This window comes from Alternaria burnsii (genome assembly GCF_013036055.1).
Source record: "Alternaria burnsii strain CBS107.38 chromosome Unknown 740, whole genome shotgun sequence".
Classification (NCBI taxonomy): Eukaryota; Fungi; Ascomycota; class Dothideomycetes; order Pleosporales; family Pleosporaceae; genus Alternaria; species Alternaria burnsii.
Genome location: NW_024066112.1, coordinates 1,775,216 through 1,802,719, shown reverse-complemented (window position 1 = coordinate 1,802,719; position 27,504 = coordinate 1,775,216). Strand labels below are relative to the sequence as shown.

Sequence of the window (27,504 nt, the reverse complement as noted above, 5' to 3'; positions counted from 1 at the left end):
AATTTTGAAGCTTTGCTATCTTAGTAGTCCTTCTGTTGGCAATTCTACTCTCATATTGTCTGGCCTCAGCCGAATAAAATGTCACTTGAAGTTGCTCGCGCCTATCAAGATCTCAACTCCATCTCTTCAGCGATCTTGGTATAATTGCAAAAGGTGCTACCTCCTGGAAGTTATGGAAAGTCACCCAAGTTTAATGCATCGCCAGTCGCTGCTCATACATACTGGGGTTACCGTCCTCTGAGCGTTCACCACTTCTGTTCCTTCAAGTATCTAGCCCTGCGCGACTTGGCGGCATCTCTCCGCCGCCAGAACCGCGTCAATCCACGCCAGACTCGTTGCCGCCTGCACAAAGTTAGCTTACTGCACCTTACATCAACGATAAGGACGGGCAGACTCACATCAGAACCAAGACCATAGTGCCCGTCACTGGTATACAGAGCCACCAGAAGTATGCATCGCTGTTCTTCAGACACGGCATGTCTTCGAAGTTCATGCCGAAGTAGCCCACCAAGAAGGTCATTGGCAAGAACAGGATTGTGACAAAGGTCAACTGCTTCATGCTTTCGTTCTGGTATGCTCCCATCGTGTTGAAGATGAGGTTGATCATGCGGTCTGCAGAGCGCCGCATGCGCTCAAGAGACTCTGTGACGGTGATGCAGTGGTCCTCTACGTCGCCAAAGTAAGTGTGTGCGAGTGTTGTGATGGTGATGGAGGCTGTCGACGGATCCTTGGGCGTGTACGGAGGTGGAGAGTTGGCGATGTGAGACGATGAGGGTCCTTGAGAGGAGTTGGTCGTCTGCATCAGAGCGTTCGAGTTGTGTTGGCGGAGGGCGTTGACGAGACTGGTGATCGGAGCGATTTGGGATCGAAGGAGTGAGAGCTCGGATGTAAGGATGTACCTGGGAGTGTGAGCAGTCTGTCGTCATCGCAAAGCTTGCAAAGACTCACAAAGCCTTTGAGTGTGCAATACTGGGGTCCGTCAGGACGTCCAGCTCCAGCTCGGCTATGCTGTCCTCATATGCTGCGGCGATTGGAATGGCAAGGTCAACAATTCCATCGATAATTGCATGCATAACCATACTGGCATCGCCGCTTTGCCTCAGAACCGTCTCTGGTGATGACAATCGCTTTAAGATAGGCTCTTCAATTACATCGGCAGAGTGCTCAAAAAACGATACCAACGTGTTGTTACTCTGCAGGAACATTGACACCTGTTCCACAGAGACCATGAGGCCTTTGGGGTTCAGCGTAGAATGCTCCTCCATGTAGCGTGTCCGTTCAGGATCTGCATCAGTACGATACGCTTGCAATGTCTTCACAGCTTGCCGATACTCCGCAGGTACGTGCTTTTCCCGGTAAGCTGGACTGTTCGTGCTGACGTGTCTTGGAGGTGCTTGTGATTGCCCGTCTGTAACTCCTTCGTTTTTGCGCAGCAGCCGCTGCAGAGTCAAAAGAACTGTCTGCCAGTCAACATACACTCTCAAGCCTCCGCAGACTTGAGAAACATACCAAAGACATGTTCAGGGTACCAGTCTGCCTTGGTTCGATTCCTTGTGTGTAGCAGGTCTTCGATAGCTAGGCTGTGTAGCTTTTGCTTCGCGCCTAGAAGGCGAACCACATCCCAGCTCAGTCCGTTGACTGTAGGTCGAGTCAGATCAGCCTGCTGCTTTGACGAAACCACATCGCCGGCTCCTTACCGTTGATCCATCGACAAGTCACCCAGTCTTCTCGGGGCTTCTCAAGGAATTTTCGAAGCATCTCATTGTTGAGCTCGTATTTCTCGATCCTGTCGGCAGAGAAGTCGACAGCTGTAATCTGTGATTGCACCTTCTGACGCCATTGAGGCCATGCATCCTCATTTGTGACATCGATGCCAGGCTCACTTCCTGCTGTTGGTTCGCGTGGAGCTGCTACGCTAATGCATCTTGAGTTGCGTTTCAGGGGCTGGAGACTATCGGTCGTCCTCTCCCGGAGTGATGGTCTTGACGGAGATGGTTCCGTCAACACCGAATGTTGCCGTGTTGATGGAAAGCGCGGGGTCGCAAACGCGCGCGCTCTTTGGGCTTCTGACGTCAGCCGCGAGAACCGCGTCGCCGTGGACCCTGCGGCGCTGTGCAAGCGTGGTACGGTGAACATCGCAACCTTCCTTCACAACATCACAACTCTCTGATAGCAAGAATTGGAGCATGGAACTGCGGGCTGAGCAGGGGTGACGATAGCTTGTGTTGATGATGACGACCTCGGCTCACCTCGGCCAAGCAAGGCAAGCGCGCCGATGACGATGCATCGACGCGCGAACACGTGGGTCCAAGCAACTAACTTCCTACTCCAATTCTTCACTTGAGTCTAACACTACTTTCGTTCTAGTCTTCATCCGCATCTCTCTCGCTACCAATTAAACTCCAAAAAGCTTTAGCGCCACACAAGAGCCTTTGCGACAATCGTTGTGCGGATAACCTCGTTCATGACACTACAGTCTGCGGCCGTGCCACAACACAGATGGTCTTGCGCGTGCGGTCGTTGCGGCTTCCAAGTATGACTTCTGGATCGTCCAACCTCCCGCGATATGGATTTGGGATGCATCAGAGTTGATTCAAAAAGCCTTCAACATGTCCCAACATGATTTTTCCTTACTACGCTGCTCCTTCGGTGCCCCGAGGCCTGCTCTTCGAGCTGCGGTCGCGCTACAACCTGGATATGAAAGCAGCACCCTTCGAGATGCGATGATAAGAACGACGAGGGCAAAGGCAGAAACAAGGTGATTTTCCAGCCACGCTCGCAGAATACGAAATGAAAGGCTTAGGGAAGAACATGCCACCAAGCAGAAGTCTATCGCAGCGTGGTGACAGGAGTCAGATGCAGAAGAGTCGCCTAGATGAGCGACTTTAGTCAGGTCGTGAGTAATCTTGCAGTCTTCTGATATATCCGTTATAGATATCGAATAAGTGTATTGGAATGAGCGTAGATAGTTGAGATTGACTCTGAAAAACAACTTGCAACTAGACGTATCCTCCAATTGATAGCATCAGCTCAGAGTCGCTGAGACATGTGGTCGGTGAAGACGAAGGGGGAGTGAACTCCCTTGCTGTCTACAGTGACCAGCGGAAAGTCTTTCATAGGAACGCAAGCCAGAAAGCAGAACAAAAGGCGAAGTTGAAAGAAACCGCAAAACTTGGGATCCCTGCATTTTAGACCGGGCTCTCACTGGCCACAGTGTTAATCGCATACAGAGCATCCTAGGATTCTTATATCAGCTACAGCTCAATGGAAGTAAAGACGCCACACTCTTTTCAGGCTGAAATCTCATGGAAAAACTCACCTGTAGCAGTTCCGATACAGTCAGCCTGCCCGGATGTACCGCTGCAGCTCATTTTCTGCAGGCACGCAGCATAGCCGAACTCGCAGATCCCTTCATCATTTAAGTATTGACAAGGACTGAAGGGATCAGGGCATGATCCCTGGATGCAATCGAGCTTGTCATTTTCCAGATAACAGTCTGAGCGCGGCAATCTCGTCAGAAAGGCTTCCTCGTTTTGAGGCCCCCGGATCCAGAGCACTTACATCCGTGGAACATGCCACCGTTGGCATCAGTCGAGTAACCGCACAACGCTCCATCAGGCAGATTTCTAGACCCGTCTCTTTCGGCGCAAGACTCGTGGACCTTGTGGACTGTAATCGTGTCAGTGATGTAACCTGCCGAAGCTTCCTCAAAGTAGCAACTCACCGCCATTAAGGTCGTCGCGCCATGCGTTGTTGGCAACCCATGCTCCACTGGCGTCTTGAGTCCAGGGATGTGCCCCGACGGTGGCTAAGGTGGCAGCCAAAATAGCAATATTGATGATTTGCATGTTGACTGGTCTTGTCTTCGGTCTCGAGATATGGAATAGATAGAATGCGTTGAGCGTCGTGGCTAAGTAAGAACAGGATGGTAAGCTAGTGAGTGCAGTTGTTGATCTTCTGAGTAGAATAAGTAGTGTTCACGAGGGGAAAGAGTATCTTTATACGTCCAGCTGAAGGATTGGGAGCCTTCGCGAGACCATGCCTTCGGTCTTGATGATACCTGATGACGTTGAACTCCATTAGTATTGTAATCCTAGCCGTTAACGATCCTTCTATCAAGCGATGTAGTCAGCGAGCCTGCTGACGCTGGAGAATCTGATCTGTGCGAGTTGTTGGTTTCTCCTAGTGAATACCTATTCCGTGTTACTTTATTGGGGAGATCAATACTCGCCCTCTGCAAGTAAGCTTTTTGCACAGCATGGACCTTGCATAATAGCGGCTTGCCAATCGAGTAGCCAAGAAATCGATCGAACGTCATGCTGTGGGAGCAAGGCACAGTCGTTAACCAGACCGGTCCCTGCTTTTGGACAATACAAAAAGAGCAACAACTACGCGGGCTACTACGTCAAGTAAGCCCTATCTAACCTCTAGTACAGTAAATAATCGAATCCTCGGTCTCCGAATACCTCCACAAGCTGCTCTAGGATCACCAGGGCGGACGGGCTCCATGCACCGCCGCGTTTGGAGGGCGTAAATATGTGTTAGACATTAGTTACCATTACGAAATGATTGCCACCATCGCTCGATTCTCATCCTCCTAATATTAGTCTCTATCAGCATCTCTTACTTCTACTTCTGTTAGCCTAATACGCCCTCTTGGCCTAAGACGCCCTCTTGGCACAATACGCCTTCTTGGCCTAATACGCCTTCTTGGCTTACCTGAGGGGAAGGCCTTAATCCGATTTGGATCAAGCACTTTTTAGTAGCCACAATAACAAGCGCCTCGTGCCATCCCTAGCTGAATTTCCAGCCTACATCTTGAGGGTCGTTGTAGAAGGCATGAGGAAGCCTGTGTACCCGTCCGAGTCTAAATACGGATGTCTGCGATGACATCCACAGGAGAAGGCGAAACCAGCTCCGACAGTCGTGAACTTGCTGTGCGCGGGCTCTACTTAGAAGGGTCATGCGATGCTTAGCTTGAAGGCCGTTTTGCCATGTAGTCTTCTCGCCGCCGGTCAACCGCAAATCCTTTCCTTGGTCTCCACCATGTCCTTGTCATGTGCGAATGAGCGAAGGCCGACTGCGGTTTACATGGAAGATGCGAAGGGGAACGGACAGGTCAGCCAGCAGACAGGGCGCGGCTGTCGTTCTCCCGGCCCAGAGCGGAGCCACGTGATATGGATGGGCTGTGAACCCATGATCGGTGATCCTGGGGTACGAGTGTGGGACGCATCTACCGGAGTGAGTATCAGCGGAGGTGGTGTAGATGTCGAGGTAGTTGTGAAGTAATTGACTCTGCCAATAGGCCCAGCTAGAGCTATTCCACCCTGGGTTAGTGCCCCTCCACACCGGAGATGGAGGTGGGGACGGGACGTTGCGCCTGCCCCTCTTTCAGACTTATCACGTAACGGCTCGAATCAAAAGAGGTAGCACGGTCCACACCCATACGAGCGATTGGCTTTGTTGACTCACGGCGCCCACGAAGGAGATAAAAAGGATGCGTCATGTCTCTTTGTGTTGAGCACATGGCGTCTGTCGTCCGTCTTCGACCTATCCGGAGAACTACATTACAAAACTTGAACACTTCTTTCTACACCCTACGAAAAGACAAGCCACCTCCAACTTTGTGTGGAGCAATCGCACAACCTGACAAGCACATGATTTGCCTAAGATGATGCTAATATAGATGCGAAGGCACTGTGAAACTTAGTATTACTGACGACGTGGTGGGACGCAATGCCTCCAGGAAAAGCTCTTCGAATGCTAGATCTTGGGGACAATATACAGACACTTTCCAGTCAGCCCACATGGAAGGTAGTGATTCCAGTGGAACCAAGCCAGGTCGAGGAGTGACCAAATCAGACTACAGTCCATCTTTCATTGCTGAGACAGCCATTACTCAATCTTCAGCTTCCAATAGTGATGATCGTGTTGTGGCTGGCGCGACGACATGTACCGGGACACGCGAGACACTTGCCAACCTGAATACTGCAGTGAGGCGTCGGTCTGTGCAAACTGTCTAAACTTTTACCTAGGCATCGACGTTTGTTGATACATGTGACATTGCATGCTAATGAGAATCCACAAGTGTCACACATCGCCAAGGCTTTGTGTCCAGATACCCAATGCTTCAATCCCGAACGATATACACGTTGAGACAAAGTTTGAGGTAAGTGATTCGGTCACGGATTCGTGCTGATCGTCCTGATAAATGTGCACACAATGATATGTGTGGTCATTTGCAGACAGGGCCGGCAAATCTTCATTAGGAAAAAGCGGCTTTGTAGGCAGTGGGCGTAGCATGATGTCAGTCGAAGAATCAAGGAGGTTGTATTCCGCCTTAAAGCAAGAGGCAGGCGTAGCAACTATCTTAATAGCGATTCAAGCTAGCTCTGCCTCAATAACACTTTCCACGGAGTGAGGTGGTCTCCAGATGTTAAGCACCTTTAATCCCGCACTTTCCACCAGCCCCCGCCACTCAGCCTCCGTCCTCTCCTTCGCACCAAGGCACGCCATCATGGTGATATCGGACGTTGTCACACGAGCGAGCGGCTTCACAGAGCTGACCAAACTTTCGTGGATGAGCAGCTTTGAGTATCCGGGTTCCATAGCTCCAGCAAGGTGAGAAAGAATCTGCTTCGCCTGTGTGTCTTCCCAGTCGTGGAGCACGTTGTGCATGAAGTAGACACGAGCACCCTTCACGGGCTGTGGTTCAAAAAAGTCATGTGGGTGGATGGAGATGGTGTCGTCAATTGTCAACTCCTTGAGAATATCGGGCAGGTCTTGAAGCACCAGACTGCCCTCAGGGATATCAGGGTGGCGCAGATGGAACTTGATCAGGTCGTGACCCTTGCTACCACCGACATCGACAACTAGGGGCCGGTCAGGCTTGGATTCTTTTACAAGAGTCTCGGTTGGGTAAACATCAACCCAGGGCGTCAGGTTATGCTTGGAGTGGCTTTCCATGGCATCATTGAATTCCCTTGCAGCGGCAGGGTTCGCGCCAAGGGACTGGAACAAATTTTCATTCGAGCCTTTCATGAACTGCCAGTTGCAGTCGTTGGGGTTAGTAGGAACCTTGTATCCCGTCTTCTTGAGGTAGGCAGGCAAAGTCCTGAACATAGGGGAATTGACGAAGCCATAAAATTCACCATAGACATTGGCGAGGGCCTGATCTTCAGCAAGAGCGCGTATCCACGGTGTAGGTTCATAGGTGTCCTCGGCGGTCTCGATGGCAAGATTCTGCCCAGAGATTTGCCGAATCATACGTCCTGCATTGCCGTCAGAATGATCATCTTGAGTTAAGCGAAGTAGATATGCAACTTACGAACAAGCACTACATCAGCACCCGTCAACTCGGCCAGTTCCGCGCAAGTCTTTTCGCCGCCTCCCGTCTCGATCCATTTGCTGAAGACACCCGCGTCAATCAACGTCTTGACGCATGCATTGGTGGCCGGGTTGACCCAACAGTGCTGCCAAACAATGTCCCACGGCTTTTGTACTTTGCTCAAGGCCAGCGACAGCGCGTCCATGGCACGGACGCGCTCTGCTTCGTTCACGAAGGAGTTCGCGTCGAGGCCCTCCAGGGCTCCGATAAGTTGGTCTGCTGATGCCATGTTGGAAATAGAAATTGACTTCTGCGGAACGATGCAGGAACAACGGAAACGGCACGCGGTCTACTATTTGACAAAGTGAAATGTTCTTATCTACCGCAGGATTCTGACCATGTCTGCCGGTTGACTAGAGGGTTCCCAATACTATAGAAGTTAGCAGATTTCTTGTAAGAGCTAAGCGCATACGAAGGTCCATTTTTCTTACATGAACCTTTCCTAATACGTAATCTGTCCTCAGCAACCCTATGTAATCGGGATGGCCAAACTTTTTAGGTATCATCTGGTCACGCGGCTCCTCGATACAGTGATTGTTCTTGAGTTACATTGAATACGCCGCACGATTTGATACCGTGCAGTTTGAATTGGTGAGCACTGATCAGTTGAGGACACGGTATCCGGAATTGGAGTGAGCAAGGGTATCTCAGGGGCAGACCCACCTGTTCGGCCACCCACGTACTTCTCACGCCATTTTCGGCATGTCGTGCTTGGCATACAGTCCCTTGGACACGTGCGAGCGACCTTGGCAGGATCTACTGATTGGTATGTATTGTAGCAGTTGAATCTTGGTGTTGCTGAAAAGCCTGTATCAAGGACATGGAATAAGGTTCTCACTAAGGGAACATGAGACTTCTTGTGGAAACATGAAATCCAATGTTGCTCTTGTTTCCCGCTCAAGTCGCATTCTTCCACTGTTCTTCACCTTGATAACATTACCGCAACAACATTCAACAACACCAAAGCTTGCCTAATCAGGTCATCACCACGATGCTGCTGCCTTATGGCGCGTGTAGATGCCTAGAGGAAGTACTGGCCCCCACATTGACACCAAGCTAAGTGTCACGATCGTCAATTGGCTTCGCCCGTCGGTCACCCTTTGCACTCGTGGTCACCTCAAACTCAAGTGTCTTGTGGATCTGGTCCGCGCCGTGGTAAACAAGCGGGATGTCATCGATGCTTTCACCTGCGTGGCTCGATGTCCTCTCCTCGTCACCCGATTGATGCCCTTGGAGTTTATCCCATCTTCCGCTGGTGCTAGATAGCCCTCGGTGGGTGGCGCTGCTGCGTCGTCTCTGGCTGGTGTTCTTACTGCCACTGAGAGTCCTTACTTTGCCTCGGACCAAGCGGAAGAGCGGGCCCAGCGTGGGCAAAGAGGAGCATACCACGAGAATGCAACCCTCTCCTAGACCCAGTATATCGAGAAGCGGAACCGGGTCTAGCAAAGTTAGTTCTGTGCTGAGAAATTCGTGGGGTAAACGACTCACAAGTCGGGTTCTCCGCCAGTACGACAAAAATCTCCCCAAAGATTGTGAGTTTGTAGATGGTGAGGATGAAGGCCAGGATACTGAGGCCCAGCGCCATCGAGACCAGGATACGGTTCTTGAGCGGCATGTTGAGGCGCATAATGAATGGAATCGGGTACAGTGCAAAGAACACATCTAGGAAGGCAGAGTAGGCCGAAGTGAAATAGCCCAAATCTGACATGACCTTGGTACTGGCACATGTTCCGCCAGGTATGGTTCTGTCCCAGCCGAATTCAACCGGATCGCATTGCTTGTACCACCAGATTGAGGTAGCCAATATACAGGCCTGGGAGCTGAGCGCGAGGCCCCAGAATAGTATCGTCGTCTTGAGGCCATAGTCCAGAATGCGCTTGAGGATAGCGATAATGGCGAACTTGGGTAGCGAAAACGTCCATATCAGTACCGAACTGATGATTACATTCCACTTGAGAGCTCGCGGTATCAACAGGGGATCGATAGCCTCCATTCTTCGTCCAAGACCGTACTGGGTGCCGATTGTGATCAGAATACAGGTGACGAGCATCACGACGACGCAGAATACGGTGATATAGTCGTCCATACCAAGGCCACCGCCTTTGCTGGATATGCGAGTGCCGACTCTCAACGCCACGAAAGCTACAAGACAATTAGCTGGTATTCAGCGCAACATAAGAGGGCTACTCGCAAGCTGTAACTGCGAACATAGACCAGCAAGCCCTATCAGCGATGGTGCCATAGTCTTCCACGTCCCACAATCCCATGATGTTGACGATCGGTGTTGCAAAGGTTTACAGAACGTGAGACGGACATTAAACCCTCCTGGCGCGATAAAGTGGGCTCATTGTTCAATGCACTGCCGTGGGATGCGGCATAGCATGAGCCGTAGGATGCGTTCCATGTAGCGGTCAGAATCCTTCGCCACCTGAATAGTTCCGTCAAGTATCGATCTTCGCTACCTAATCGGACTTGTCATTTCGTTTGTCAATTGATACTGTGAACAGACGGTCGACAGGCTGATCACAAACTCCCACAGGGGAAAATAGCTGGAGAATCGTTCCGTACAAAAAATGTTGAATGACTCAAGCCAATCAGGACACGACTATCGCGAGCTTTGTCCCAGGAAGGTCAGAGGATTCCTACCCCAGTAGTTTGCCGTGCCTTGGCGAGACTCTGCGTTGAAGAGTTCCCGTGGTTCATGACTCATTTAACCGACAGACAGCCCTGTCCCAGAACGAGAGTGACATGCAGCGTGAACGGCAAGCGAGCCGACCACCGCACCAAGATTGCGCGACTCTCTGCTTTTAACTGCAATGTCTTGACAATTCAACAGGGAAATACTCCACCTTAAGAATAGATTTATCCTAGCTATTCAGGCAATGGAAGAAGGCGCTTTTTTGGCGTGCAACGCGTTGCAGCAATCTACAGTGTTCGTCGAAGCATCCTCGATGACCGACGCGCCGGAACGACATCACGATGCGAATCCCAAGCTAATTCGTCAAGGCTTACGGGATGCAAAGAAACCACGCTATTCCGATACGTAAGAAAGCTATATACGCGAAGATTTGCACCTACACTAGAATCTGCGCGCGGAGTGACTCACTAGTTGCTTGCTTTACACGGTGATGGCCAAGTTGACGATCGATGGGCCAGCAACCTCGTCGGTCGCAAGCCTGAGCTCAAAGCTCGACTGAATCGGCAGCACAATCGCCGGAGATTCCTGTGCAGCGATTCAGCGGTCATTAGCCCTGTTTTGACTTTGGACAGAACAAAAAGAGGAAATACCGCATCCTAGATGAAGATACCTAAAACTTTGACGAGACTGGTCAGATGGGGCATTGGTTGCCCATGACCGTCGTTCTTAGTATTCTTTGTTCGTTTGCACCCTCCGCAGACCCCTTGACCCAACGTCACGGTCATGAGCGAACACGAGCTCCAACTCATTATCTGCATTCGCACGTATGCCAACCCCCTCATTGAAGGTACCAAGATTTTCGATGCCCACAGAGACTTTTCCCAGATGGTCAGGTCGTTTTGACTGTAGAGCCAGAGCCACAAGCTCGATCGAAGAATTCCAGGCTGTAGAACTACGGCCTGTGAATAGCATATAGGCGAGGTAAATGACAGTGATGACGCAGTAGAAGCCCAGAACTGCCATCGAGAGGCGGACTGATGTGGAATGATTCCCATAACCGAAACCGTACAATGTATAGGTGAAATGAAACGGAGGCATACTGTTCACACCCGTACTTAACGTGTCTTCTCCCCAGACCGAGTCGTACCGAGAGAGGCTCGGAATGTCCGAGATGGCCACTGCGAACGACAGGGCGAGTGCGGTGTGCAGTTCGAAACCTCCGGAGGTCAACCCTTGTAAGAATTTGGGGCTTCTTAGCTCGTCGATATCATTGTAGTCCAGGCCTATGGTTCTCAGCGCACTGGTATTCCAGGGCGGCATGGGGTACGGATTGTTGTATCCAACGCCTCCATCTTGAAAGTAGATTGCCTCAGAGTTGTTCCAAAAAGCATCGAAGGTGCAGGTCGATACTTCCCAAGAGCCATGTCTATGAAGGCTGGGTACCGATGATATCATCTCAGAAAGCTTTATCGGTTCATTTCTCGTCGTCTCATTACGCGATACTTGTGGGTCATAGATGTGTTGGAAGAATATGCCGACCCATGCTTGTGATCTTGACTCAGGTGCAGCCATCCATACAGGCTCAAAAGATTGGATGGTGACATCGTGTTCATGAGTATATGTTTCACCAGAATTGTTCAGCTTCTGGATCAACGTGCCAAGCGTCGATATTGTAACAGTTTTGAGCGTGATATCTTCAACGTATTTTACTTCAGTGTCCGATTCAAAGGACTTTTGAGAAGTTGAGTTGCAGATAACTTGAACGACGGGCTGTGGAGCGTACACCGACAATGTGTAGTTGTCGTACGTCTCAAAAAGTTCTCTGAACTTATGCCGTATGAACTCAGTCGGCACAGTCGCGTTGCTGATTACCGCTGGCGATACACTGTTGTCATCATATCGTGTTCTTACAGGCCGTAGATGACCGTGCTCCCATGGCCTAGAGGCTAGGTTTTCGTACTCAGAAACTACCTCAACTGCGTTTTCGTTCTCGATCCATGAATATTTTCGCCGATCATACTGGATCATTGAAGGGCGAATCGACTTCCAATCACTGCGTGAGAGTCAGTAAGAGCATGTAGAACGGGCTAGAACTCACAAGTGAAGACCATTCGCTCTGCCTATAGTAGAGGAGAGAAATTGCTCGTACGAAGCATTCGAGTACAAAGTGAAACTCCCGGCATCACGAGGACTACGTGAGCGAGGTATCATAAGGACTGCGCTCGAAGGTCCGACCAGAGCGGTACCGACAAGTAAGGTCGGTATCGCTGTAACAAACAGAACTTTGCGCCAACCGCACAGAACAGGAGATACAAAGATAGAAATAAAGTCCAAGGACCAGATGTACGACAGCTGCGTTGCCTGCGCAATGCCGGATAATGCCCCTAGAGGTACAAAGTTGCGTAAAGCTTCGGTGCGGATGATGCAGACTGTCATTTCCACAATCGAGAATTGCATAAGCAATTCATGGAATTTAGCGAAGAATTGTAGGATAGTCGGATCAACTGGCGAAGTGAAGCCAAGAAAGAAGCTCGACCATTGTAGGTAGAGGAGTGCCATAGCTCCACCGACCGGGATGAGATGCAGCAGCACGTGTAATATCGCCAATCTTCGGCTTTGGTATATTGCGACTTTGCGACGTTCTGCGGAAGTCCTCTTCGAGGCGAAGGGTCGGCATATCCTGATGAGGAGGATTTGTAACCGTAGCTGACGCATCCAGTCTCTTATCTTCAAGCCGCGCTGTCTGGGAGGCGTTGTTCCTTCGTCTTCTAGACGGTCCAAGAGCGCAGTGTTAATGTCTTGCCGCCTACAAAGGTCACTATCCGCTCAAATATCTAGTGAGCACACATACGGTAGCTCTGTCATCTCTTCTTCGGGCTCAGCCGTGCGACTCATAGTTGAAGGTGAATTCGATAGCACGAAGCTTAAACAAGGAGAGATCAGGAAGCTAATTATTTATCTGAGCCTTGCGAAAGCGTCTGAGCCTGGTAGCGAGTTGTATCGAGGGATTAAGTGAGGTTGAAGATCTCTTGAGATGCGTTTTTGTACGGCAGCCAAGCGTTAGACGACACCAACCGACTAAGCTGAAACGGGCTCGCATTGGGGGCCAACGCCACGAACAGGAATACGGTAGGAGAGGTGAGCATTACGAGATGATAGCCTCGGCTAATGGTGTCGAGGAGCTCCACACACCAAATCAACCGATCTGACTGCAGTCCTTCACACAACATGCTTCGTCATCGAACGCAAAGTACCCATTGCCCCCGCTTCCTTCTCTGGGATCCCATCGTTCCCGAATGTGTGACAGTAACGGCCCGAAATTAAAGCCTCGTTTGTCGCAACCAGCAGAGCATTTGACGATGTAATGTTTGTATCGAGACTCGGTAAAGGGTCTTAGGTAGCGTTATTTGTAGAACATAGTATGCACGATGGTTAACGTTCGAGTGTGACATCTACTCCCTAAGGGAGACATATGTCAAGTATAGCCTTCGCTTTAATAGATAAAAATACTGATAAAAACTATCAAGGAATAGATCTCTCACAAAAGGGTGTAGTCAATGTAGTAATAAATCATGTGTAGCCATGATTGTCTTGCTACTTTAGTCAGTTTGTGGGTAATCTTGCAGTCTTTGTCATCACGCTTCTTAATTCTGATCAGGTCAGCGATTGTGAGTATACTCAAGCATGGTCATTGTGTTGCGGCCGTAAGGCCCCAGGATTGTTATCGATTAGTGAACAAAATATGTTTTACAAAGCAGGACAACACAAGCGCTAGTATCACCTTGGCCAACCAATGAGTAGTAGCAGGCAGATCGGACCGAGTTAAATTACCCCTACTTTTGGTTGATTACACAAAGAATAGGAGCAATGATACTATGGGTTTTATCATATAAGAGGACCTCTGAGCATAGTGTTTTGAGTATCGTACATCACGATCGTTACCGCTTACGCCAATCAAAGTTTCATCAAAAACGTGCTAAGAAGAACAGCGCAAGGCACTCCGACATGTTCTTCCAGTACAGATCAGTTTTTACAAGCATCCTTGTGCTTACGCAAACACTACATGCCTCCGTTCAGGCAAGTCCCCTCGTAGAGAAGAATGCGCAAGTTTATCTTAGTAACAGTTCCGTAGGCCCTCGCTCTCCAAGCACGCAACAAGTCTTGTCAAATCAGTCTCACTCCAAACACTGTATATTTCTTTCCAAAAACACATCTATAATTCTACTTCTAACTAGTGTAAGGCCGATATCGCTAACACCTCCTACGTAAACCTCGTACGAACTGCCAAGCTACCTTCAGGAAGGACTTATCGCTATGTCTTCTCTCCGCCAGCGGAATCCGACAAACCCTACCTTCTTTTCCTACATGGCTTTCCGGACTCATCTTATGGGTGGGCGAACCAGATTGAGTATTTCACGCGACATGGCTATGGTGTAATTGCACCAGATATGCTAGGCTATGGCGGTACAGACAGTCCAGATGACTTGAAAAGTTACAGACTGAAGAGCATCAATTCCGAAATGATAGAGCTATTCGATTGCGAGGGAGTAGACCGTGTTGTCGCTACAGGCCATGACTTCGGAACTGCAATACTCAGTACACTCTATTATTACAACCCCGACCGCTTGCTTGCGCTCGCCTACCTGACTCTGGGTTATACTGCTCCCGGGGCTAATCTTCGATTAGCAGAAATCGAAGCTTTGAACAACCAGACAAATTCTCTCTTCGGATATCCTATCTTCGGATACTTCATTTATCATATCACCGAAGAGGCAGCCGCAGCCTACGATGATCACGTAAGCCACTTCTACATACAGTATTAGTACCGACGACTAACTTAACCAAAGCTTGATTCTGCTTACAGTCTCTGGTTCACGAACAACGCGACCTACCAGAAGGAATACCTTGCGCCGCTGAATGAATTGGAACGTTGGCTTTCTGAAGATAGGAGAGCACCATATGGCGGCGTATACATCACCGACGTAGTCAAAGAACAGTGGAAAGCGATTGTCAGGGCCCAGGGTGGTCTTGCCGGAGGTTTGCGATGGTACAAGTCACTGTTATCTGGCGTGAACCAAGACGATGCAGCAGGTACGAGCTTCTCACTATATCTAACATGCAGCGTTATGTACTAATGTCCTTTTAGCATTGCAGTCAGTGTCGCCGATAATCACTAAACCTACTTTGGTGGTTACTTCTAATCGTGATCCGGTGTGTCTTCCGAGTATAGCGTTGAACAATACGCTTCCGTATGCACCTTTCGCACGGCCAAGAACGCTGGATTCCGGACATTTTGTTCAGCTGGAGAAAGCTGATGAGTTGAACTACGAATTGCATCAGTTTGTCAAATCCTTGGCCTAAGGAAAGAGGCGGTTCCACGTTGTCTTTGGTAAAGATGTGAGATAGACTGTAACATCACAATCTGGGGAGTTGTCTTGACTTCATCGTACAAAGCAATGTTTAACAAGACCTGTTTCTTACTTGAAGTTGTTTCTCTCGATTATGTAATGCCCTTTCTTTGTTGTTCTATTATGTTGTGGACATGTGTACTTGTATTAGCATGTCAAATGTAGTCGTTACTTTAATAGATGGGAACATTAATGAAAATTATCGAGGAATAGATCCCTCACAAGAAGGTGTAGTTGATATGGTAATGAATAATGTATAGCCATGATTGTCTTGTGATATACCACGACGTCAAAGCGAATGAACAAAAGCAGTACAGGCAGCAACCAGCCTTGTATACAAATGCAGTCTATACTTGCTTAGCAATCCGTTTAGTGTCCAAATAAGAAGCCAGTCGCTCGACTACCCTTGGAGATGCTGAGTTTCAATGATAAAGCCGTTTCCCTATTCTGTGCCTGTTGATCGCACTGTAGCTTTACCGACGCATATTTGACTGGTGAGGTACTGCTACCCATAAGAGCACGCAAATACTGTTGCCGAGGCCTCAAACTTCCTCTTGCTGCACCAAGATTGGCCAATCGTCGAAAGTCATGGCTTGTCGCGGCCTCAAACAGCTCCTCTGTTGCATCGGCTAACAAGACCCACGGCGGTTTCTTTTCAGAGAAGCCACATACTACTACAAACTCGCCTGGGTAGTTGCCCAGCCCCACAATGTGGAATCGAAGAAATGCGGTCAAGTTTCGCAAGTCGCGTGTAAGAAAGCAGTTATTCTGAGCATCCCAAAGGTCTTTGGGCTCGATTTCGATCAGCTTGGGTACGGCATGGTGTCCGGACTGGACGTCTGTGATTCCGAAATAGATTGCACCAAGATTGCCGCCATTTTCGCTCGGATGCTTCGCATGGACTGCGGTGTTTGCTGTTCTTCGCACACGCTTGGATATAAAAATTGTATTACTGCTTGAGACGGGCGTCGAATCGGTCAGCAGCGCGAACGACTGGGGCCTTGTTCGGACGTACACGCTTGCGCCTTCGTGCTTGAGAAACACCCCAGTTTGCGGCACACTCTCACCCATGGGTTTTTCAGTATAACAGTGTAGTGGCATTATAACCTCTCCTGGAAATCTGTCCCCAGCAAGCTTCAAGAATGTATTTATGCGCAGTCCCTTGTTAGACATGGAAAAGTCTGGGTTGAATTTGATGTCCTGTTCGAGTTGAAGACTACTCAGCCCAACAAACTCATCCGGACTGCGGGCGAGGATTCCACGGTGCGTTGAAGAATCCTTTGCTCGCCATGCGAACAGGCTGAGATCATTCCTGTCGCGCATGATTTCCTCTTGGAGTCGAATGAACGCTTGTTCTCCACCCTCGCCGTAGAGCATTGGCATGTTGACCTGAAACAGACCAATCAGACAGTATGCCATGTCCTCAGGTCTAGTCGTTTGACGGGATGCTGCCCACGACATGCGGCGACCGACAGGAATAGCGTCAAGCAGGTCACGAGTACTCAAGGCATCAGGGCCCTCTGGTGGAGCAAAGACCTCCACATCGATGTTTGTAATATACGCAAGTATGTCGCGTAGAGATTCTCGCGTACCGAATTGGTTCCACGCACGATCGTAGAAATTCGCGGCTCGCGCAGCGATAATCTCCTGCATTGTCCATCCACGTGAGAACCAGCGAGCACTATGCAGCATACTAACGAGCTCGTTATCGGTAGCGTTGGCATCGAAGTCAGCAAGATAGACGAGACAGAGGTCGGCCTCGCTGTACCATTGAAACATGGAGTTGATCGACTCGCTCAGTTCGGCATTGTTGGTTTTGTCGATGCAGCACGAATCTATCCAGACGTAGTCGAACCCGCATCGCTGGGCCTCACGACATGTGCGCTCGATCTTTGTCCAGCCCTTAGCCGCAGTGCGCGTGGCGATGTCGTTGAAGGCCTGAAAGTTGACCTCTTCGCTGTCCCAGGTATGCGAGAGGATAGCAAAGGGAATTGGCGGACGTCCGATGAACTCCTGCATCCGCAGCGAGCCGCCGCGACAGTCGATTAATCTCATTTTTTGTGGGTAAGGATAGTGTTGTATCGCCAGAGGCTCCGGAAGTGTAAACTGTTGGTGGAGCTCGTTATTCCGAAGGTTGCGCACTATCCATGTCAGCATCGTCACGTGCCGGCGCTGTTGGTATTAGGCGCAATCACTGGCGGCACGGCTCGCTACAAAGCTTCGTGGACGGCAGCGCAGCTGCCTAATCGCGCCCGTTACCGTTATCAACACTAGCGGCACCTCATTGTGGACGGGTGGCATAGAGTATAGGTTCTTGATGAGAAGTACCTATCATTAGGTCACACATTCGGCTTACTGCAGTGACATGGATGTGTTTCAAGATGAATAAGTAGACATTTCGCAAGAAGTGATGAGCGCGGCTCAGGTGTACGAAGAAACTCGTTCCTTCTCAACGCTTGGACTACGCCCAATTTAGACTAACGCCAATTTGAAGGCAGCTGGAATATACAGCTGCATACAATGAAGCCAAGTGTTTGGAAACACACATCTACTGCGATACAATACAGTGTAACTTAACAGCGTTGTACCTGCGTCTTATTACCACCACGTCAATCAAATTAATAAATTAAACTAAGATTGCCAGCTTCCTTTATTACAGAACTCTGTTCTTGGTAGAGCGTATAGTCTAACTCTAGAGAGATCCAGTGAGTTGCACGATCTTGCCTTTACTTCAGCTACCAAGGGCAGAATCCACCAGATGTGGAGGCTGGGCTCTACAATTATGAAAGCCAAGCGGGCTAACGCGCTTCCGTCCGGTCGCAATGGGTCACAAGATTTACTATCGTGTCTGGAGTGTTGGCGTGTCGGAAACCGGATTTAAGCGAGTCCAAGACCAAGATGTGCCGGGGCTCCGACTAGGCACCTTCCCCTCGGTACGTAATTATCTACAAAAACGTATGATGCGGATCTTGAAGCGAGAATTGCCAAGAACTGCACCGATCTTTGTAACTGACAGATCCACCTACTTGAATCTTTCGGATGCGATACTGATATTGCCACGGGTTGGCAGCTGAACCCCCAATTTCCGGAATGGGGAAGGTGTGGAGCCGCGTCGAGTCCCTAAAGGAAAGGAAACACGAAAGCGGCAGGCATCAGGTGCCGTACTGGGCTGAGCTCTTCTTTCGCGAAAAGCGGACCCGGTGCCAAGTCTACATTCCTTAGTGAGATAGTCAAGGCAAGACCGGGATAGGCGACACGTCGATCCAGTGACAAACGAATCGTAAAGCCAAAGATTGAGCTGTACGGGAAGGACTCCTCAGATGCGCTGAGTATAACTGCAGGCCTCCCTCTTCATCCCACAACGCTTCCCGAAGTTTCGAGCCATGGAGAACACCAAGTACACGCCCGTCAACTCTACCGAGACTAATGATCCATCAGAGCAAAAGAGCAAGGGCTTGCTGTCCCGAAATGAAAAATGGCAACTGGGCATCTTCTACGCAGCCCTCGCGACTTCAATTATCTGCTTTTTAAATCTCATCATCACTATATGGGCGCTCGTGACTCACGGGATGACGTACGGGAGTGCTGTGCTGTACGAAGGCTCCTGCGAGACGACTAAGAATTTAAACATCGGCGTCCATCTTATCATCAACATCTTCAGTTCTGCCATACTGAGTGGCAGTAACTACACTATGCAATGTTTGTCCTCGCCTACTAGATCGGAGGTGGATAAAGCGCATGCGCGAGGAACATGGCTGGATATCGGAGTGCCTAGCATTCGCAACCTGCGCAGCATTGCGAAGCGGAGGTTGTGGATTTGGCTATTGCTGGGCGTATCATCAATACCGCTACATCTCTTGTAGGTAGGACCCAGTGATCATCACGATATGCCGACCATGCACTCACGCAAAACCTGGATTGCAGCTACAATTCTGTTGTCTTTACAACGCTCTCAGGAAACTCCTACTTTGCTTACATCACGAACGAGGCGTGGCTTTCGTCGTCCAATAGTCTTATCGTTCCCGACTCGGGGGAGTACGGTCCACTTGTGAGTGAGCTTGTGGACAAACAGCTCTGGAAGGCAAATCAAGCTGGTTCGCTCCAGCGCCTAGAGCCCAGGTCATGCATCGATGCGTACGCTCGCTCCTTTATATCCGCTCGAGGTAATCTCCTCGTGATTACCTCTAATTCTACCAGCTCCTCCGAAGCAGGGAAAATCTTCGACTACGCAACTGGAGGCGAAATTACAATCACTGGAGGCCAGGACGCCACAAACCTCGACCCGTACTCCTGGATATGCGGCGACGGCCTGAAGTGTCTCGAATACTACACATCTAGTACGTTAGGACACAAGTGTAAGGAGTACGAATTCTGCGATGTCGATGCTCTGAGGATCCGCAACAACCCTCAAAACTGGACATTGAACCATCGAAAAGTCGATTACTGCTTAAGCACAAAGACGGAAGAACACTGCAAACTGCGCCTCAACGCTGTAATCGCGGCCCTGGTCGTCTTTACAAACTTTTGCAAAGCTTTGCTAATCATTACCACATACTTTTCGACAAGAGAGCACCTCCTCCTCGGCATCGGTGATGCCATAGTCAGCTTCCTGTCTCACCCCGATCCAGTCACCAAAGGCTCATCCCTCTTATCTAAGGATGATGTAACGCCTCATGAAAAGTTCTCCAGTCTTTCGTTCGGGCCGCGCCCCTTCCACTTATCGCGCAAGCGCTGGCTCGCCGCTGTCTCGCGGCGCCGCACAATCACCGTCTTCACAACCGCCGCTCTAGGCCTGATCATATGCTCCGCGCTGCTCATCTACGGCTCCTTCAACATGAAAGGCGCAAACCCATCCGACATATGGACCCTCGGCTTCGGCCAGCCAAGCGAAAACACCCTCACAACCTTTGCAGGCATCCGGCGCCGTATGATCCGCACCGCCGGACTCCTCTCCAATGTCCTAATTGCAAACTCTCCCCAATTAGTCTTGTCCTTCATATACTTCTCCTGCAACGCTCATCTTACTTCCATGCTCGCTGCCCGTGAATGGTCGTCCTTTGCCAAGACTAGGAAGGGCCTGCGCGTGCACACGCATCCGCGCGGCGCTCAGCGCGCAACGTACTTCCTGCAACTACCCTGGCGGTACAGTGCGCCTATGATCTCGGCAGGTGCTCTGCTACACTGGCTCGCATCGCAGAGCATTTTTGTTGTTACCGTCGAGTGGTGGGCAAATGTGAATCGGACTGTAGCTGAGAGTACGGAGATGCAGGTGGGGGAATGGCCCGAATGGCGACGGGATGATTGGCATGATTTCGCTACGTGCGGATACTCGCCGCTAGCGCTGTTCATCTTTATCATTTCTGCGGCAGTTTTTTTGGTAGTGATGGTGGGGGTTGGGTGGAGGTGGTTGGAGGAAGGGATCCCTGTTGTGGGAAGTTGTAGTTTGGGGATCGCGGCCGCCTGCCATGTCGATACAGGTGAAGAGAGGCTCTTTGGTGAGGGGCGATTGAAATGGGGTTCGGTTCAGCGGCTCGAAGAGGATGGGAGTGTGGTGAAGAGATGTGGGTTCTCTATTGGGGAGGTTGGGTGGCCCGTGGAAGGGGAGGTCTATGGTTAGGTGGCATGTGAATGTGACTAGAGTAGAATACATTACAAACTTGCAAACAAACGCTGACTTTCTATAGCGTGATGTAGGTCTTTTGTCTACTGTGGACTCATTTCTGAGGCTTTTACAGGTCACGATCGATATTGAGGCCTACCTCGCCGGAGGCAGTGCTCCGTCTATCGAGTAGATCGTGGTGCTTTTGATCCGCAGTCAGGCAACGACATCATGGGTGGGCCAATGGCGTGAGGTGAACAGGCGGAAGACCCTAAAAGTATTAGGGAGACAACCATGCAAGGACTCTATGGGAATCCGCCGGCCCTATTGTATGCGATGAGCAGACCTGGAAGCTGCGCCTCTTGACTGAGGGCCGCTCAGGAAATTGCACTAGACACGCTTCGTCTAGGGTTTCCACGATGTCTCGGAAACGGCCGGCTTCATCGAACGCAAAGTCGCAGCTTGTTCGGCATGCATGAATCTCCGCCACCTAGTTCTACCATCAAATCCAGCCACCTTTTCAGTTACCACGTCTTATCCCCTCTCTTGCCAACTGAGAAGCGTGGCATGCTGCAATACTACGCTTCTCCAGTGGCTCAAGCTCCTCTTTGGACGCACTGAATGTTGGCTCCTGTCTCAGCAGGTTGAGTCGTTCAACGCTCTAGAGTCTATACCCGCATAAATATGCTATAATCCAACACATCCTCGATTCCAGGCCAATCGAATTCAGTCTCATCGTGTGGACCCCAGGCAAGGTGAGAGGCTCAGCGGTGAGGGTACGGAAATTGCACTCTGCTTACGCTGTTACTTAGCTCGTCGCTAGAGATAAATTCTTGTTTTTGCCACCCAGATATAGCTCGAATGCACTGAACTCTCAAAGCCATCAACATGCTCGTGCACTACAAAGTTTGAACAGTAAATTGCAACACCCGAATAGATACAATGTCAATCCAGCTATACCGCTGTCGCATTCTTGAATTCTACAGAGGAAACTCCACACAATCTATAGTTTCGGAAACCTCACCCTCAAAAACTGATTCGGCCACGCAACATCCAAACCCAACTGCCACGCAACCCTCAACACCCACTCAGGCTCGCGCATAAACTGCCTAGCAACCAATACAACATCCGCCAACGGCTCCTTACCCTCAGTAACCTTGACCGCAGCCCTAGCCTCTTTTGCAAGTTCCGTGTCGCTGATTTGGGAGGCCGCCGCATCAGCCGCTCCACCTTCTTCGACAATATCTCTCGCCTGTTCCGCTTCAGTAATGAGGCCCACGGCACCGATGAAGAGACCAAGGTTCTCCTTCTTCAGTTCAGCGCGTATCTGCGCGGCGATCTTGATCTGGTAGTCCTTTGAATCAAACATGTTGATTCTCTGCTCCGGGTGGTTACCCCCACTGCTCACATCGAGGAGATCCACACCCAGGCCTGGCAGCAGCTTGGCGAGGCGGATTGAGCTTTCGACGTCCCAGGAGCCGAGCTTCTTGCCCTTTTCTGTTTCCTCCATCCAGTCGGTAGAGCTGATGCGGAGGTACACGGGCATACTGTCCGGGACGACGGCACGAATCGCTTTGATGATTTCAACAAGGATGCGCGTGCGGTTCTCAAAGGAACCACCGTACTTGTCCGTTCGTTGGTTTGTGACGGGCGAGAGGAATTGGTGGATTAGGTAGCCATGCGCACCGTGTATCTCAATCACGTCAATGCCGGCTTTGACTGCTCGTTGCGCTGCGGCGGCCCAGTCTTGGACCAATTCGCCAATCTCCTCTTCGCTCAAGGCTCGAGGCGCCCAGTATCCGCTGCTCTCGTCGTCTGCTGCCTTCTCATCCCAGGCCCATTCTTGGCCGCCCATGGGACCAACGACGTTGGATGGCCAGCCACCTGCATCGACGTCGGCTTTTACGCTGACTTTCCTTGTCCCACCAGCTGTTTTCTGTGCACCAGCGATCCAGGGTGCGCACGTACTGGCTTTCCTTCCTGCGTGAGCTAGTTGGATGCCACTCTGGGCTCCTTGGCTTTTGATAAAGTCCGACACTCTTCGCAATGCGGGGATCTGGGAGTCGCTCCATAGACCGGGGCAGTTTGGCGATATACGACCGTTGGCTTGCACGCCGGTTGCTTCTATAAAGACTAGACCTGCGCCTTTGAGGGCATAGTGGCCGAGCGTTGCAATGTGGTAATCGGTCAACGCGCCTGTGGTCGGCCCCTCAGATGCGGTGCTGTACTGGCACATGGGTGCTACTAAGATACGGTTGCGCAGCGTGGTGCCGCGGATCGTGAGGGGTGTGAACAGTGTCGGCGTTGACCCATTTTGCTGGGCATTGGGAGCTGGTGTTCCTGGACTGGTGATGTGTTTTGGGGTAAAGTAGGGCAGGCCTGGGACGCCGTTGTTGTAGTCTTGTGGTGCCATGTTGGGTGTTGAGCCTTGAGAATCGGTCCGACGATCGATGTGCAAAGGTTTGTGGTAGAAATAGAAGGCAATGCTAGAGGAAATACCGAAGCTACTTGTGCCAGAGCACGCAATGTCGTTGATTTGTAAGTAACAACGAGATTAGATAGTTACCGAGGTACGTGGACACTCGCCTGAATCAGCAGGTGGTCCTACAAAAGGATGTCGATCTTCGAAATCACCCATGTGTACAACGCTTCGTACAAGCATGCTCAAGCACCCTGATGCCTCAGGCCTTGCCACTTGCGTGAGCGGAACTGCGACGTTTTTATTCCGAGCGCATGTAGCCGCCCTCGGGAATAAAGGGAAGTAGACAATGACGCCATCGTTGACAGCCGTGCGATTCGAGCGGAAACGCTCATATTCTGAACGAGACTGTAACCAGAGCTGTCGCAAAAGAAGGGTCCAGTGCTTACGTCCACGCGTGAGCTCGAGCGCGTCGCCATGTGACGTGCTTTTCATGACGTCAACGTAACCGCCTTCTCATATAGTATCCAGACGTCTACCTACTGCAGTTTAACGACCATCAACACGTCCTTTGAACTATTTTCTTCACAAGTCAGACCTACGCATAACCCTCTTCTCACACAATCACTATCATCACGCCAGACACCAACATGTCTGCACCACCCGCACCAAACAACCCCGGCCTTGTCTCTTCCCATGCCCAATACGTCAAGGGCGCTGCTGAGGTATGACACGATGATGCCTTGTCCTGCAGATGCTTTATCGAAGTGCTGAATACTGACTTTGTCAACAGGAGACCATCGGAAACGTTACCGGTGCTGAAGCATGGAAGGCATCGGGCGCGCAAGACAAGTCGCAAGCCGTCGACGCAATGAAGGCGGCATCAGCGAACCGTGATCCCAACCAACAAGGCATGGGAGGCATCGAGGAGAAGGCAGGAAACCTCGTCGGCTGCGAGGGCATGCAGAAGGAGGGTGCTGAGAGTAAGAAGCAATAGACGGCAGCCATACACGTTGCAATGAGATAGTTTAATGAGAACCAAGTCCCAGACATGGGCAAATGTGCGCGTGTCCATGTATTTGTGTCTCTACAGGGCGATTCAAGATGTGCCGGTACGTCATTGCTTGTTGCATTCTGGAAGACCCTGAGCTCCGGTTGGTGAATTGGTGAAGCATGGTCCGTGTGACATGAGCTTGAGCTTGAGCTTGAGCTTCTCGAATTGAGCGCCGACCCATACACGACACAACGCGGCTGTCGCATTGCTACCAAACGGACCATGGCGCCCCCGATACGCGCGCGCTCAATCAAGTCAGACGCTTTCCACGAACACTTCAGGAAGCTCAAAACATCAGTCTACCAAGACAGTCCCCGCCCAAACGCCGTATCTACCTCGCACTACATCCGCTCAATATCCTGGAATGCGTCTGGTACATTTATTGCAACCGGTGCCGCGGACAGGACACTGCGCATCTGGAACCCTGAAAAGACGAATTCCAAGAACTCGACCGAGTTGCGCACGCCCAATACAACAGCCTCGCTAGAGCGCGTTTCCTTTCACCCAATCAACGAGAACGAGCTGGCAAGCGCTACTTCAGATGGCATGGTCAGGTTCTGGGATATACGGTCCAAAGCTAGCGTGGGTGAAGTCAAGGTTGGCGAATGTCCGTTTACGCTGGCGTGGACACCAGATGGCAACGGACTGGTCGCAGGAAGAAAGGTGTGATTGCATGACGCAAAACTCGTAGATACCGCACGTGCTGATATCTCTCTTAGGACAATCTCCTCGCCACCATTGATCGATCGACGCTTAGCGTCGTCTCGGAGCACCAACAAGTCTACCAAACCAACCAATGCGTCTTCGACTGGTCAGGCAACCACCTCTACTCGACAGTCGGCGATGGCAGCGTGCGACTCCTGAAATACCCGTCGTTTGAGAACACGCTCACACTCAATGCTCACACCTCGGCATGCTACGCCGTATCATTATCACCCAGCGGCGAGTATCTGGCGGCTGGTGGTGGTGACGCGCTCATCTCGCTCTGGGACACACAGGAATGGATATGCACACGGACACTGGAATTGACGGGCGGTATCATCAAGTCGGTCGACTTCTCCTTTGACGGCAGCTACGTCACTGCTGGCTCCGACGACAAAGAGGAGAAGAAGATTCGTATTGCGCACGTCCATACTGGCGAGATTGTACACACGATTGATGTTCCAACACCGGCACTCCATGTCGCCTGGCATCCATGCCGGTACATACTGGCGTATTCGGCGGAAAACCTGGGATTGAAGATTGTCGGGGGCATCAGCTAGTTTTGTCGTAGGAGCAGGATAGAACGAGAGTGGCGTTGCATTAGGTCTGCAGGTTCGTATATGATACCCACCATAATTGGAAAGTTCACGCACAGTATATCCCTCGGAACCATCATTACAAAGCGGGCTTGTTCCCGTCTTCTGTGACGCAATCGTATTGGAATATGTCGGAGTAAACCGAGTCCGACGTCGTACTCCGTATAGAGGTACTTTCTTTCGAGATAGCTCGAGTCACCACTACACCATCTACAACTCTACCATCATGGATGTAACAACGCCAATCAGGCCAGCCGATCTCTTCTCAGCGAAAGGACTAGTCGTAGTCATAACAGGCGGAGGCAGCGGTACGTCCCTCGAGCTTCGAGCTACCCCACCAAGCCCCGCGCCCTCACGTCAACAGCAAGCTCACCATATCAGGTCTCGGTCTCGCCATCGCATCTGCCCTCCACCAGAATGGCGCTGAACGCGTATACCTCCTCGGCCGGCGCGCCGACGTGCTCGAAAAAGCCGCCAACAACCTCCAATCCAACACACCGCGCACCTCGCAAAGCAGCAGCAGCGGCTCCGTCCACGGCATCCCCTGCGACGTAACAGACCTGACCTCTGTCCGTTCCGCCGCCGAAACCATAAAAAAGGACATTGGCTACGTCGACGTCCTAATCAACAACGCGGGTGTCATCGGACCCAAAAACGGCGCCGACATCTACAAAGCAGAGTCGATCCAACAACTCGCCGACACCATGGTCGCCGGCTACGACGACTGGTCCCAAGCCATGGCCATCAACACGCAATCCGTCATCGGCGTCAGCGCTACCTTCCTCCCCCTGCTCGAAGCAGCAAACACACGCCGCGGATGGGCTCCGGGCAAAGTAACAGGCACAGGCAATGCGCGAGCGCGCGATACTTCCGCCGCCGAGGCCAACGGTATCGACGCCGACGACGACCGCATGGCGCACATCATCACCGTCGCGTCCGTCGCATCGTACATGCGCTGGATATCCGCGGGTCTGGCGTACAACGCTAGTAAAGCGGCGGCGGCACACTTGGGCAAGATGATGGCGACGTTCTTGTCCGAGTGGGGCGTCAGGAGTAATATCGTTGCTCCCGGGCCTTATCCGAGTGAGATGACGGCTGGTATACACCCGGTTTATGGCACGAATCAGATTCCGCAGGGGAGGATGGGCGGGATTGGTGATATTAGCGGATTGATGCTTTTCTTGGTTGGTAAAAGTGGGGCGTATGTTAATGGGACTACGCAGCTTACCGATGGTGGGAGGGTGAGTGTGTTTCCTGCTGTGTACTAGGTAGTTATTAGACGTTGGGTTGGGACCTGGGATTGTAGAGGTAAGTCGTGGTAGAAAGTTTACTCGGATATACGGCGTCTTGTGAGTGTCTTGTATCAGCATCTTGAGACATGTTCGACTCGCCTTTTACCTTTTCCAAATGAATTTAAAGATGATCCGTCACTTCTTGTACAGGACCATGAATGTACTCACAGATTTTAGATTGAACAGGAAAATACCGCTCACACACCTCTACCTCATCACATTCAATATGAAACCCTAACATTACTCCCAGGAATTACAAGAGGTAAAACGTATAACTTTTTTTTCCCATCATTCATGTCTGTCAGGTATCTATGCTTGAGCTAAAACATTCAATCCACATCCTTCACAATGTCGTAATTCACCAACAACGATTCATCCCACACGTCCGGAGCTCACACTCTAATTCCCC

The 27,504-nt window shown here is 50.8% G+C and overlaps 9 protein-coding genes across 9 annotated transcripts; 3 read left to right on the top strand and 6 right to left on the bottom strand.

Annotated features, from left to right (window-relative positions):
• Positions 1–245: 245 nt before the first annotated feature.
• GT037_005438 (uncharacterized protein) lies at positions 246–3,848 on the bottom strand (the record flags this gene model as incomplete). Its single annotated transcript, XM_038930485.1, has 7 exons — positions 246–342; positions 399–899; positions 949–1,456; positions 1,510–1,638; positions 1,698–2,063; positions 3,562–3,669; positions 3,725–3,848. 7 exons carry the CDS (start codon positions 3,846–3,848, stop codon positions 246–248), a joined length of 1,833 nt encoding a protein of 610 aa, XP_038787435.1.
• Positions 3,849–6,381: 2,533 nt separating this feature from the next.
• Positions 6,382–7,616, bottom strand: GT037_005437 (s-adenosyl-l-methionine-dependent methyltransferase; the record flags this gene model as incomplete). Its single annotated transcript, XM_038930484.1, has 2 exons — positions 6,382–7,271; positions 7,328–7,616. The coding sequence occupies 2 exons, from the start codon at positions 7,614–7,616 to the stop codon at positions 6,382–6,384; spliced, it is 1,179 nt and encodes a 392-aa protein (XP_038787434.1).
• Positions 7,617–8,443: 827 nt separating this feature from the next.
• On the bottom strand, positions 8,444–9,629 carry GT037_005436 (uncharacterized protein; the record flags this gene model as incomplete). The annotated part of the gene is made up of 3 exons (XM_038930483.1): positions 8,444–8,826; positions 8,876–9,529; positions 9,596–9,629. The coding sequence occupies 3 exons, from the start codon at positions 9,627–9,629 to the stop codon at positions 8,444–8,446; spliced, it is 1,071 nt and encodes a 356-aa protein (XP_038787433.1).
• A 1,122-nt stretch (positions 9,630–10,751) lies between these two features.
• GT037_005435 (uncharacterized protein) lies at positions 10,752–12,920 on the bottom strand (the record flags this gene model as incomplete). Its single annotated transcript, XM_038930482.1, has 3 exons — positions 10,752–12,078; positions 12,124–12,831; positions 12,877–12,920. The coding sequence occupies 3 exons, from the start codon at positions 12,918–12,920 to the stop codon at positions 10,752–10,754; spliced, it is 2,079 nt and encodes a 692-aa protein (XP_038787432.1).
• A 1,110-nt stretch (positions 12,921–14,030) lies between these two features.
• On the top strand, positions 14,031–15,386 carry GT037_005434 (uncharacterized protein; the record flags this gene model as incomplete). Its single annotated transcript, XM_038930481.1, has 5 exons — positions 14,031–14,132; positions 14,158–14,214; positions 14,267–14,821; positions 14,873–15,116; positions 15,172–15,386. The coding sequence occupies 5 exons, from the start codon at positions 14,031–14,033 to the stop codon at positions 15,384–15,386; spliced, it is 1,173 nt and encodes a 390-aa protein (XP_038787431.1).
• Positions 15,387–15,802: 416 nt separating this feature from the next.
• Positions 15,803–17,488, bottom strand: GT037_005433 (uncharacterized protein; the record flags this gene model as incomplete). Its single annotated transcript, XM_038930480.1, has 1 exon — positions 15,803–17,488. One exon carries the CDS (start codon positions 17,486–17,488, stop codon positions 15,803–15,805), a length of 1,686 nt encoding a protein of 561 aa, XP_038787430.1.
• Positions 17,489–18,816: 1,328 nt separating this feature from the next.
• GT037_005432 (uncharacterized protein) lies at positions 18,817–21,714 on the top strand (the record flags this gene model as incomplete). Its single annotated transcript, XM_038930479.1, has 4 exons — positions 18,817–19,292; positions 19,358–19,567; positions 19,631–20,702; positions 21,625–21,714. 4 exons carry the CDS (start codon positions 18,817–18,819, stop codon positions 21,712–21,714), a joined length of 1,848 nt encoding a protein of 615 aa, XP_038787429.1.
• Positions 21,715–22,035: 321 nt separating this feature from the next.
• GT037_005431 (nadh-dependent flavin oxidoreductase) lies at positions 22,036–23,445 on the bottom strand (the record flags this gene model as incomplete). Its single annotated transcript, XM_038930478.1, has 1 exon — positions 22,036–23,445. The coding sequence occupies one exon, from the start codon at positions 23,443–23,445 to the stop codon at positions 22,036–22,038; it is 1,410 nt and encodes a 469-aa protein (XP_038787428.1).
• Positions 23,446–24,101: 656 nt separating this feature from the next.
• GT037_005430 (wd40 repeat-like protein) lies at positions 24,102–27,071 on the top strand (the record flags this gene model as incomplete). Its single annotated transcript, XM_038930477.1, has 7 exons — positions 24,102–24,176; positions 24,245–24,434; positions 24,545–24,563; positions 24,676–25,168; positions 25,225–25,766; positions 25,993–26,111; positions 26,185–27,071. The coding sequence occupies 7 exons, from the start codon at positions 24,102–24,104 to the stop codon at positions 27,069–27,071; spliced, it is 2,325 nt and encodes a 774-aa protein (XP_038787427.1).
• Positions 27,072–27,504: the final 433 nt, after the last annotated feature.